This window comes from Cryptotermes secundus, unplaced genomic scaffold, assembly GCF_002891405.2.
Source record: "Cryptotermes secundus unplaced genomic scaffold, Csec_1.0 scaffold3297, whole genome shotgun sequence".
NCBI lineage: Eukaryota > Metazoa > Arthropoda > Insecta > Blattodea > Kalotermitidae > Cryptotermes > Cryptotermes secundus.
This window is the reverse complement of record NW_019730003.1, coordinates 30969-44438: the sequence shown is the minus strand read 5'-3', so window position 1 is coordinate 44438 and position 13470 is coordinate 30969. Positions and strand designations below refer to the sequence as shown.

General features: G+C 40.0%; 1 protein-coding gene across 1 annotated transcript; it reads left to right on the top strand.

Moving 5' to 3' along the window:
• The first annotated feature begins 6048 nt into the window (after positions 1-6048).
• On the top strand, positions 6049-10694 carry LOC111865946 (zinc finger protein 2-like). Its single transcript, XM_023854389.2, has 3 exons — positions 6049-6467; positions 8239-8379; positions 9215-10694. The coding sequence occupies exons 1-3, from the start codon at positions 6342-6344 to the stop codon at positions 10595-10597; spliced, it is 1650 nt and encodes a 549-aa protein (XP_023710157.1). The 5' UTR covers positions 6049-6341; the 3' UTR covers positions 10598-10694.
• Positions 10695-13470: the final 2776 nt, after the last annotated feature.

Below are 13470 nucleotides of genomic sequence, written 5' to 3'. Positions count from 1 at the left end.
GTGATAAGGAAGAGCGGAAGGTTTCTTGCTATCCTTTCGTCTGAAGGCGACCCGCGGGTGGTTGTCATCTGTTTCACGCTGACCACATCAAATCCCAGGGTCACCAGTCCATTAGATATATCCTCCGCAGGGGTATTGTGAGGGAGGTGACGGATTACGGCCTTTATTGGTTTTAGGGAATTGGGAAAGAAGGTAAAATATGAAAGTTTGTTGTTGGATAGATGGGACTTGACGGCTTCGAAATCCTCCATGTTTTTGGTGAGGACTCTGGTCCCGTTTCTGGTACTGCGGAACTCAAAGTCGCCTTTGACATATTTTTCAGTTGCATTTCCAAGTGAATGAGGTTCAATGTGGTCGTTAGAATTATTGGGGGTGGCCTGCCTGCTCTGCCTGATGATTCCACCTCCAGAGTAGTGGCTCCCTCCTCCAGCGTAGTGGCTCCGTCACCAGCATTGTCGGTGTTCATTGTTGTCACCCTGAGAGGAGCAAAGTAGTTACGGGTGGGCACCGCTTTCGGCTGGCTGTTGCCTGTGGCAGCCGCTGCCTTCTTTGAAATCGGGGCGGATATGGTTGTACTTTGCCGTTTCCGCCTTCGGACCTCTTTGAAGTTTTCTTCTTGGGAGGGCTTCGTCTGGGTTTTTTTGTCTCCGATGTTCTGGCTTTCACTAGGGACTTGAGATCGTTCAGTGTAACTGTATAGGAATAGCGAAGTGCTGCTTGCAGGTGTTTATAAACCTCCAGGCAGAGCCTGGAGTGATTCTGACATCACTGAGCTCTTAAGCATTAGACGTAAGACTATTTTGGCAGGTGATTTGAATGCTAAGAACCCATTTTGGAATAGCAGAGTTTCAAACCCCTCAGGCATGGAACTCGTTGATTTATTTGATAGGAGTGATTTCGAAATTTCAGCACCACAGTGCCCCACTCATTATTCCCCTGCGGGAATTGGTGACGTGTTAGACATTGTGGTTCACAAAAATATCAGAGTGTCAGAGGTCGTCCTCTCTGATATTTTGGATTCAGATCACCTACCAATAGTATTTCACATACTGGATCACGTTAAAATTAGCAACCTTTCGGAACCCATTGAAAAATTTACAGATTGGGAGCGGTTTCAAAGCCTCGCTTCTGAATTAATATCACCTAAACTAGTAATTAATTCGGGGGTAGAAGCAGATAAAGCGGCACGCGACTTTGCAGCCTCTATTGCTTCGGCATATAGGCTGTCGACAAGTAAAGTTACACTTTCGGACATAAACAACGATCTTCCTGGTCTAGATCGTTTGATTAAATACAAGCAGAGGCTACGAAAACTGTGGCAAGAAACCAGGGATCCAGCATGTAAAACGGCAGTCAATTGGGTCACCAAAGCAATCAGGCGAATGACCCGAAAAAAGGCACTTGAACGGTGGGAAACAAAAATAAGTAACACCGAAGTCACACCTCAGTGTATATGGCCCATTGCGAAATCTCTCCTTCAGAGAGACGGACCAAGGGCACCAACTGCTATTCATGGTTCTTCTGGCCTAAAATTTCATCCTTCTGAAAAAGCCAATGAAATTGCCGACTGTTTGGAAACTCAGTTCACGCCACATGACCTGTGCGATAAAAACCATGAAGAGCGGGTGGAGGCTAGAGTTCAAGCTCTGCTGGAAGCCGTGGATGAAAACCCCCCTCTAAGGATCAGACCATGTGACGTTCAGAAATTAATAAAATCCCTGAAATTAAAAAAGGCCTGTGGAATTGACGGCATCCCAAATGAATGCCTCAGGCACCTTCCAAGGAGACCATTGGTTCACCTAACTCACTTATTCAATCACTGTTTTCGGCTCTCTCACTTTCCAAATACTTGGAAGGAAGCAAAAATAATAACTTTACCTAAACCGGGTAAAGACCCGAAATTTCCTCAAAATTTACGTCCGATCAGCCTCCTGTCCACGACAGGAAAACTATTCGAAAAAGCAATTTTGAAATTCCTCCATAAACATATTGAAGAAAGAGACCTGCTCAACGCAAGTCAGTTTGGTTTTCGTGCACGTCACAGCACGACATTGCAATGTATGAGGCTGGCGGACCACGTGACCCTTAATTTCAACAATAAAATGTCTACGGCTGCAGTGTTCTTGGACATCGAAAAAGCCTTTGATACCACGTGGCACTCAGGCTTGCTGTATAAGTTATCAAAATTAGAATTCTCTAACTCTTTGACCAAGCTTATTCTGTCCCCTCTCTCTACATAATAATTTCAGGGTCTCTGTTGAAGGCGAAATGTCAACGCCAAGGGAAATTCAAGTAGGAGTGGCACAAGGTTCTGTCCTTTCCCCCACCCTTTTCAATATGTATATTAATGATGCCCCCCAAACTCATGGTATTCATTTGGCCCTTTTTGTGGACGACACCTGTCTATATGCCACAGATCGCAAAGAGGGTTGTATTGTTAGAAAACTCCAGCGCGGTCTCAGCTCAATGGAGACCTGGTGTGAGCTCTGGAATAAAAAATTAATGAAGATAAGACTCGGGGGATCTACTTCTCTCGTTGTCGTCGACCGCCTGAGTCTTGTCTTACTCTAAATGGAAGAAATATTCCATTTGTAAATATTGCAAAATATCTCGGTGTAATCTTCGATAAGAGAGTGACTTGGAGATTACACATAGAAATGATCGAAGCCTCGCCTTCAGGACATTCATTAGAGTGTATTCCCTATTCAAAAATGAGCGATTGAGCGCTGACATTAACCTAACCCTCCATAAAGCTCTTATTAGATCTGTAATGGCTTATGCTAGTCCCGCCTGGGAGTTTGCGGCAGATATCCATCTATTGAAATTGCAGCGCCTACAAAACAAGGTTCTCCGCATAATTGACAATTTTCCGAGGCGCACACCGGTCCGCGATTTACACATGGCATTCAAAATCCCGTACGTATATGATTTTATAACAAAATTATGCAGGCAACAAGCAGAAGTCATACAAAATCATGATAATGAGAATGTTCATACATCGGACAAGGCGAAGCCTGCCACATAAAGTACGAGTATAATTGGCTTAAACTTGGCGGCGGTCAGGCATACGACCGTTCAAGTGACTAGACTGCCGTGGTAACAAATAATAATGGAAATAGGGCGTAATCTGCTGTACTGAGCCTGGACTGACAGAGGCCTTGTATATCATCATCATCATCATCATCATCAGTAATCTGTCAAGACGACAGGTCCACAGTCTCTTTCAAAACAATTCCTCCACTTAATGCGAACTAGAGCTTTCTCCTTCAAATGACAGTATCCTCTTCTGTCCCCAAGGTCATCCAGCATCTTCTTACGTCTTCTTCCTCGTCTTCTTGTCACTTCTATCCGCCCATCTATCTTTCCTTCGATAGCTTCTTTTAGAAGGCAGTTTCTGCGTAAAACATGACCAATCCAATTAGCCTTCCGTTTTCTTATTTCATGTAGGATATTCCTCTGCTCACTGACTCTAATTAACACTTCTTCATTTCTCACATAATCGGTCCAACTGATCTTCACCATTCTTCTCCAACACCACATTTCGAAACTTTCCAGATGTTTCTGATCTACTGCCCTAAGTGTCCATGTTTCAGCCCCATACAGAGCTATGCTCCAAATGTAGCATTTCACTAGTTTCTTCCTCAAATTTAAGTCCAATTTGCTGGTAAAAAGATTCTTCTTCTTGCTAAATGCAGCTTTTGCCATGGCAATCCTGGATTTAATTTCACAAGTACACCTTCCATCATCTGTTAACAAGCTACCCAAATATTTAAAACATTTCACATTCTCCACTTGTTTTTGGTCTATCTTTATTGTGACTGGGGTTGGTTGTCTCGAAATTTTCATTACTTTTGTTTTCTCCACATTCATTTCCATGCCATAGCACCTTCCAATTTCAATTAGTCTATCAATCATGCCCTGTAGCACAGTTTCTTCCTTAGCCATTAACACAAGGTCATCTGCATATTTCACAGTTTGAATAATTTGCCCTCCTACTTTGAAGTCACCGAGCCCATCCAGAGCTTCCTTGGTAAGGCATTCGCTGTACAAGTTGAACAGAATTGGTGATAAACAGCATCCTTGTCGAACTCCTCTTCCAATCTGCACACTTCCTGTCTCCCCCGTGTCCAGTCGTACTCTAACTTTCTGATCCATGTACAATTTGCTAATCAATCTTCTTTCATGCTAATCGATACCTGTTTCTTTCAGGATCTGCATTAATTTGTTATATATTGTACATAAATAAGTAATAAGTGTGTATTGTAAATCTATGTAAATACAGACATTGGACATATAAAAACAAACTGACTGACAAATGACAAACCCGACCTCTCGTCAGAGAGGGCGCCCCAAATGGACAGGACAGCAACTTTCACAAAGAACTGGTCATGAGCCCCACAGAGAGACTGACTGACCGTCAGTTGTAACATGACTTTGACTTTGACGGCAAGAGCAGTCGATCATCAGTCTACGAGCTAGCCACACCAAGCAACATCAGCCAGCAGGCTTCGTCGCCAGCGCTCGGTCTTCGGAGGCATCGGCAGGCTGCGCCAGGCACGACTGCCTCGGCCCTCCGGCTGTGACACCCGATACACTGGGGCACCTCGCCTGGACTCGCCGGTAGTCGTGTCCCTGTCCGACCCACTGAGCATCTGGCGTAGCCACTGCCTCATCACTCCTATGACCGCGCTCAAATTCTAGCCTTTCACCAGCAGCCTACGACCGCGCTGCGTTAGCCACGCAACTCCAACTCACCTGCCGCACGGCGACCAAGCAACCTCCGGCAACGGCCGCACGCAACTAACCTCTCTCCCTACCGGCGAGCGCCGCGCTACCTCACCGGTCAAGCATCTGATCAACCACGGTCCTTTTCAGGACCAACAAAGTGTTCCGAAGAAGTGGGTTGTCATCGGAGTAATGACAAAACTACATAAGACCCCACAAGATTTTCGATATCTTACAGCCCTATGGGCCTTCACGGCCTGTTATAAGGATAGCTTTACCTTCACCTTTAGATGTAATCTGTTATAAACTCATGCTGTAGCAGTGCCTAGCATTTGTTTTATGTCACAGTATTCAAGGATCAAAAGAGAAGGTCTGTGCAATATGCAAACAATATCTCATAACTTCAACGCAAAACAGCTAATAAAACAAAAACAGCAATCTGCTGCTGGCATTTCAGGATCCTTACCCATGAATTGACGCTTGAAACATGACAATATTTCTAAAGAAATTGAAAATATCTGAGAATAATTAGTCTTCAAGAATTTTCTAGACACAAATGTTCAAAAATATGACTGGACAACTTATCATTCAGTGTTTATACCTGGAATTTCACAATTGCATTGAAGCAAGCATCAGAATCCTTAACGGCAACAACCTGTACAACTTAATATGTCCAGTTAGGCCGAAACATGTAGTGTCCAATAAATGAATACGAAAAAATAGTGAACGACGTTAAACTTACACGGCACTGCTAAGTCAGATCAATACAGTGCAATAGGATGCTGAAATGTAACATTCATACATTAAATACAGCGCAGTGTGCATTACTAACAATGCATTATTCATGGGGAAAACCATTTTGAATGATTGAATTGATGTAAAATTATACCTAGACGACCTAGACCGCTTTCGTTCATGACCTTTCCAAATCATTAATTACGTACTATCGATTCCTATTCTACCATTTGACACTATACTATCCGATCACCGTCAAATTAAACCACAAATAAATAAATCGGAATTGACGAAATGTAAATGATAATCGAAATATCAATTTAAAATTCTGATTTTATTGGTACTTCTTTATTGTAATGATGTGATTTTGTTGAATGTTTTTTTTATATTTCATTTAAACCAGCTACCCGCCATTTCCCATAGTAATGGAGTTATATCGCGCTTTGCCTTTGTTACCTTTACATTTGACGTAATCGGCCAACGAATCAGAACCGCGGGCGGGCCGAGTATAGACTAATTCAGTGAGTAAATTGTTCGTCTGTGGCAAGAGATCGACCTATTGAAATTGAAAGCGGCGTAGGTATTTGTTCCAAATTCATTCTATCAAGTGCTTCAAGTGAGTTGTAGTCAGGTGGGCGGTGCTTGGCTCACGAGGCTCAAGAGTGAATTCCGCTAAATTAAAAGCGAAGTTTACTTTATTTTACATTGTATATAATCCAGACAATTATCCGGTCCTCCCAACATCGCCAAAATGCTCCTCTTACACTTCGTAGGTCAGATTTGATCTGTTGTAGGAAAACAAGGATGGTACACAGAAATACTGTGAATAGTATTATGCTGCATGGATTTCCTTCAAGCTGCATATTAAAAACAGGGATAAAATGTCTCTTAATATGTCGAAACTGTGTCGATTGTGTTTACTGACTGAAGGTACAATGTCCGATATATTTAACGATGAGAAAAAATCTGCAACGGCTGATCGGATCTTGGCATGCATCTCAATTGAGGTTAGCTTTATGTACATGTTCTTGTGTGTCGTATATTCATGCGAAACAAGATGATGAATATGATTTTTTTTATTATTTATTATTAGTTCACCATAGATCCATTAAGAAATTACATTCTGTGGATGTGGTTACCGTTATGACAGCATAAATACACAATGCAGCAGTGAATAAATTCAGTAAATAAAAAAGAATTTGCATATAAAAATCTCTTTAGGACAAAGCCAAAGGATTTTTGATCATTGGATAGGTGTTTGAGTTCCCTATGTAAGTGGTTTTTAATCTTTATACCTGAATAGTAAGATCCTTTTGAACTTTAGTAAATGAAGTACTTGGGGGGGGGGAATACATTAATATTTTGTCTGGTATCAGTATTATGAACCTCAGTATTTCTTGTAAAAAAGTGTATATTATTTACAGTATATTTCATCAAAGAATATATATATATTGAGAGCACAAGGACAATATATTGATTTCCTTAAAAGAATCCCTACATGCTCTCTTTTCTTTAAGCCCATCATGATCCTTATAACATTCTTTTGGATCCTAAAAAGTTTTATTATCCCAAAAGATGATTCGATATGTCATAATAGAATGTATATAAGCAAAATAGATCATTCTCAAGCTCCTTAATAACATTATAGGTTTGATTTTTCCAAGATAGCTTATTATCTATATTTAAGCCCCAAAATTTAATACACTCAATTAGCTGGTAAATTATGACTAATGTTATGCATACCACAGTCATCATGGTTCATTGTTATGAACTGAAGATTATGGGTTTTATTAACATTTAGTTTTAACATATTGATTCTAAACCATGTATTAACTTCGTAAAATATTCTGGTCATAGTTAACTTATATATACCCAAGGTTTTGGAATTTTATGGGCTATTTAAATTAAATGTGGTTCTTCAATTAATGCAGTGGTGTTGCTAATAGCACACAAAACAATCACATTCCGGGGAAGGTAAAAGGGGGGGTGATGTGATATCGGAAGATTCCTTCTACTAGTAATATATCATGATGAGAGTTCACTCAAAAGTGTGAAAGTGTGATAAGTTTGGACTATACATTCACTCAAAATATATGGAAAAATAGTCTGATATAGTGACAGCAGCATTAAATAAAGCATAAATAAATAAATTACCTCTAGCAGTTGACCTTCCTAACAGTCTTTAGTGTAACTGGCTGACTCCCTCAAATGTTATCAGGACAACCCATCTCCTTATAAAAAAACAAATGAACTTTGTGGTCTGTAGTCCACATGCGAATTATACTGACCAACTGATCACCGCTTGTTGGCAAAGTTAGTGCCAACTTTTTATGGATAGAGGGTGTCATGTGGTCAGTGCCACAGATCCCCATGGCTTTTAATCTCAGTTTTATAGACTGGAGCCACTATTTACTTGAAACAGCTTCACAATTATCCTCATGAGGCTGAATGGACCCCATTCCAGGGTCTCCATATGTTTTTAATTTTAGAAATAAGTTAAAATATATGCATAGTCAGCACCATATTAAATTATGAATATCTTCTAGGCTGTGCCACCTTGCAGTCTTGTACATCATCATTAAATGTTCCTCTAAGACACTGGTAATGATCTAACCAGACTACAAGGTGTTACACCCTATGAGATGATAATCTTCATAGTTACTGCCATGAGAACCCTAGTTCTCACACAGTACCAAACCATATACCTTGATCTGCTGATTGTAGAGTTTAAATATTTGATAGAATGTCATTTCCAAACTGCATCCGCCAACATTTCAGGTGTCTGCAGGAGATGGTCTACCACAACAGATATGCCACAAATGCCTTCATCAAGTAAATAAATGGTATAAATTCAGGAACCAGTGCAAGAATGCTGATGTGTTTCTGCATCAGTATATCAGCAAAGTGCAACAGAATCAAGTAAGGTTTGGAGTAGCATGCATCATTGTTTTCCCTTGTAATACTTTCATCTGTTACTTTTGGAAACCACTTAGAAGCAGTCCTGTGGATGGTGTGCATGATGACACTGAGACTTCCCCTCTCTGCCCATGTTGTATTCTTCTCCAGCACTGTCTTAATTAAATCAACCAGTTCAGAGTGCCTGTCATTAGCAAAAGTCATCACTACCCATCTTTATACGAAAAGAATAGTTATCTGACTGATAGGGATCATAGTGAAGTGAACTAGAGAGAGAAATGTAATGGCTTGAAGATGTGGAGAGGCTTAATTCATGGGTCTCGTTACCATCACCTCGGCATAGTTGCATTTCTAAAGCCACTTTGTTTCATGATATTCCTCCCTCTGTCCATCTGCAAGAAAAATTGTCAGAACTATTTTTATTGAACTGGATACAGAAGACCTACATTAAATTTTGCAGTCATTCATGTTTGGTTTAGCTTCATTCATTTTAAGAACCCCCTGGACTCAAGGTCCAAATAAAATTTGGGGGCAGAGGAGTGACCCATCTACCAAAAGTTGGATTCACCAAATTAGTGTGAAACAGTTGTGCTGTATCTGCCACATCCCTAAAGATGTTAATCTCTAACCGGCTATTCTCATTAAGGAATTTTACTCTGTCCTTCAATATCAATACTGGGATACTAAAATAGTAACGGACTACAACACTTTCTTCAAATTCATTGCTTATATTCATCCTTATAAGTAATGTGATATTAGTAACTGTACAAATGAATCTTGGTCTACATACTACATGTGATATCCTGAGTTTGTAACATATTTCATTCTGCTGTTTCAGGACACCACGGCACAGACAGACTCTCTTTCAAATGCAACCCCTGATATGCTTGTGCCACCCCTGTCAAGTGATCTGTTTAGGGTTAGAAGTCACCCACATGGCGTCAAGGATGAGCCTCCTCACAGTGGAGATAGCTCTGTGAGTTTCAGCAATGAAGACAGTGATCTCCAAGCATGTCCAGAAAATCAAAGCACTGAACACTATTTTGGGACATTGGCAGAAGCACTGTTAGAAAATTCTGTTTCAGTAACAGCAAGAGAAACGTTATTCTCTAGTAATAATAAAAGAGACAAAGAAGCAGTTAGTACTGTTGTTGAAAGTGAGTCCCAGGTTACAAATGGTGATGCACCTCGTTACAAATGTTGTAAGGGCAGTCAACCATGTACAGTGTTTCATCCAGAAGGAAAACTGAAAACTCAAGCATTTGAATACATAGAGACTGAAGCATTTGTCAATGAACACACTTTTGTGGTAACACAGACACCTGCTTCAGATATTAAATGCATTGTAACAGACTATCATCAGATAACACACAGTCACAGTCCAGACAATAAAATGGATGAGCATAGTAACCTAGCTGTATCGCTGAGTGTCGAACATAACTTCAACAAATGTACCAGTTCTACAAATACAAATTACACGTGTCATAAATGTGGGAATACATACACAATGGACATCAACCTCTCTTTCCACATGTGTAATTTCATGAATTCCAAATGTTACATTTGCAACATATGTGGAAATGAGTTTACAAGCATTAAAACAATGAGATGTCATGCTGCCTACCACACTGGGAAATATCAATGTGAAACTTGTGGAAGTTATTTCTCAGCAGAGATGCATCGAAATGTGCACATGCGTAAACATACAGGTGAGAAACCACACATTTGTAACCTCTGCGGGAAGGCATTCATGTATAGCAACAGCCTGACATACCATCTGAATATTCACAGAGGGGAAAATTCTTTTATATGTGATATCTGTGGGCATCGCTCTTTCTCCAAAGGGAATTTTGAACGTCACAAAGCTTCACACACAAAAATCAAACCACACATGTGTGAAATGTGTGGGAAGGCTTTTACAGTTAATGTAGATCTGAAGAGACACAGATTAACACATAGTAATGATAAGAATTTTGTATGTGACATTTGTGATAAAAGATTCAAAACAGCTGCCATCCTCACAAATCACCAGCGACTTCATACTGGAGAACGGCCATATAGTTGTGATCTTTGTGGAAAGAGATTTGCAAGGAATGATGGATTGAAAGAGCACAGGGTAACACACACTGGGGAGAAACGCCACTCCTGCACTCGTTGTGGCAAGCAGTTCACTTGGTCCAAAGGCCTCAGGAAGCATAAATGTGATCCAGTCAATTTCTAATATTTAACACTCTTCCAAACAGTTCAAGAATTTCCAAGCTATTCTTAACATAATATACAGTAGAACTTGGTTATAACGTCATCAAAGGGACCTAAAAATAGTGTCGTTATAAACGAATGTCGTCGTAACCGAAATGGGCACTTTCACAGTAGCCTTATGTTAGTCACGTAAAAATCTACCAAAAACCGAGTTAAAATGTTGCATTTTTTAGTGAAATACGTAGTTAAGTACAGACTAACGTAACATTAACGTGGAATTAATATGGATTCTCCATATCGTTTGTACTGTAGAATTCACCAAACCAAATTCGCGGCATACATCAGCTTTTTTCCTTCCATTTTCTATTTCACGAATCACTTTAACTTTCTCTTCAATGCTTAAAACTTTCCTTTTCATTGCCATGTTTTCGCTACTGCACTTCTCTGGGTTTAGGCAGGAACACTATAGGGTAAGTAGACAATGTGAGGTCCTGTTAGACGAGATTCTAGGAAAGGAATGCAGTTAACAACCTGCCGCGTCCTCTTGCACTATTCACGCAGTCCCACCCCACACCCTTGTTTTCGCATAAAACCCACGCTCCTCTTGCAGCCCGCGGTCGTATTCTTCCAGGACAGTCACGTCAGCAAGTAGAGAAAGTGAGGGTGGGCAGACACATCGAACTTTCCCACGATATCAGAGAAATTCAGGAATGAAAATGACGTTACATACGAGGTTGATGCAGTTGTGCATGTCATACTAAGCAAGGTATAAAAACAGTTGCTTTATGAGGAATTAGTTTGTACCATTGAATATTTGACGCAATAGACAAGGTGTCGCAGAAACCGATGTTGCTATAACCAAGTTTTACTGTATATAAATTACAAGCAATTTAAAACTGGTCTCTAAGCAGTCAACAAATCAGATTGTGATGGGCATATCAGATACTACTTATCTGCTTAATCAGCTCACTGGCAGGGAGTGGGTTAAGGAAAGACAAATGGCAATATCCTGATGAAACAGCAGTTCATTTCTATCACTGTCTATTTTGTTGATACACATTAGCTTAAAGACTTTACAGTAACAGTTGCTAGTGAATGTTGTGGTTGAATGGATGTCATTCCAGCATATCTGGGAGATCCTGGATTCAGATTTCAAGCTGAAAGTCAGTCATCCAGACAGGCTTTTCGTGCTTTCCCCATTCCTTCAGGAACATTCTGTGATACTACCTAAAATTAGGCTAGAGGAATTTCCAATTCAATATTCACCAGTCATGCTATAACTTTATACTATATAATCTGCGCTACTGATGATGTAATGCACTATGCTACAAGCTGGAAGGTCGCGGGATTGAATCCCGATGAGGTCATTGGATTTCTTTTCAATTTACCTAATCCTTCCGGCCGCACTATGGTCCTGGGGTTGACTCAGCCTCTAACAGAATTGAGTACCAGGAATATGCTTGGAATGTTATTGGGAGTAAAGGGCGGCCAGTGCATAAAGCTGACAACCTCACCGCCATCTGTGAGTTGATTGTCTAGAGAAACTGTGGAAGCCTCAACATCTCACAACTCTATGGGCCTCCATGGCCTGTTATATGGATACCTTTACTTACTTTTATTGATAATGTAATTAAACAGCAAATAAAGTAACTATACCTGTTTTATAAATTTCAGTGTTATCCCTTTAGCATTTTAGCTACTATGTATTGTGATACTGACAAGAAAACAACCATATTCCAGGAAAGAAGAGGTATTTCTATGCATAATATTATATTTAAGCTTCCTGTTGCATTGATTGTGCACCATTTTAATTTTAGTTTTACTAGTGCAACTCTCATAAATGCTTCACTGGCCGCATGGTTATTGCCACACTCATATTTCATTCACTTCTTCTGTTATTCATAGAAAATGTTCTGGGCCTATATTGTCATCCTGAGGTATATCTCATGTTGTAAGTATTTTTGCTATATGGGAAGCATCAGTTAAAATTAATTGAAGGTTTGAAGTTGAAATGCATAATAATTCGTTTTTCTCTTGAGGATGAACACTAGTGTAATTGTCATATGTGAGTATCTGATGTAGTTTTAGTTGGTGTCTCTTGTGTGTTCATCCTTTTGAAGGAAAAACTGTCCTTTGTAGGTTGTGACTGATGCCTTTCCTTATAGTTATATTTTGGTGGTTACTATGAAGTTATGATTTCCCCTGCCTATTATGATCAATTTAATGTGCTTTTAATACTTTAAATTTACATTAAAAGTACCTAATCCAGTGGACATTGCTGTACTGACTGAAGAAGCTGTACTCCCATTCACATACTGGAGGAGGGCCAGTCTTAAAAGAAACACCAACCCTGCATAGATCCTGCTCATCAAATCATAGCATCTAAAATTTCTTCCCATTAAGCTTATAATTATGTTTAGCATATGACATGTCAAACAAAATAGGTAAAAAATTTCATTCTTCCCTTCCTTTATCGCATTCATTTCATTTCATTTCCAGCCTGTCTTGTTTCCCCATCCCTTTTATTTGTCCCACCATCATTCCTCTCCCATTCACACTAAAAGAGTTCTTTAATCCCTACCGTTTCATTCCTCATCCTGCCATATTCTTTTCCAATCCCCTTTACTTGACCATTATTCGTATCCTCACATCATAACTGTAGGGCACCCTGGCTCTTCCCAAGCATGAAAGGAACTGACTATTATTTATACATAAGAACTGCAGGTGTTCCAGTCCTTTTGTTAATAAAAGTGCAACAATGACAGTTTCACAAACTGGATCTGTTAGAGCTTATCTCAACCACTGGGCATGATCCAGGAGCTAAGCTGGTGCCCCTTCACCTGAAAACAAATAGATCCAGTTCCAAAAACATCTGAAATACCAGACAATGGGAAA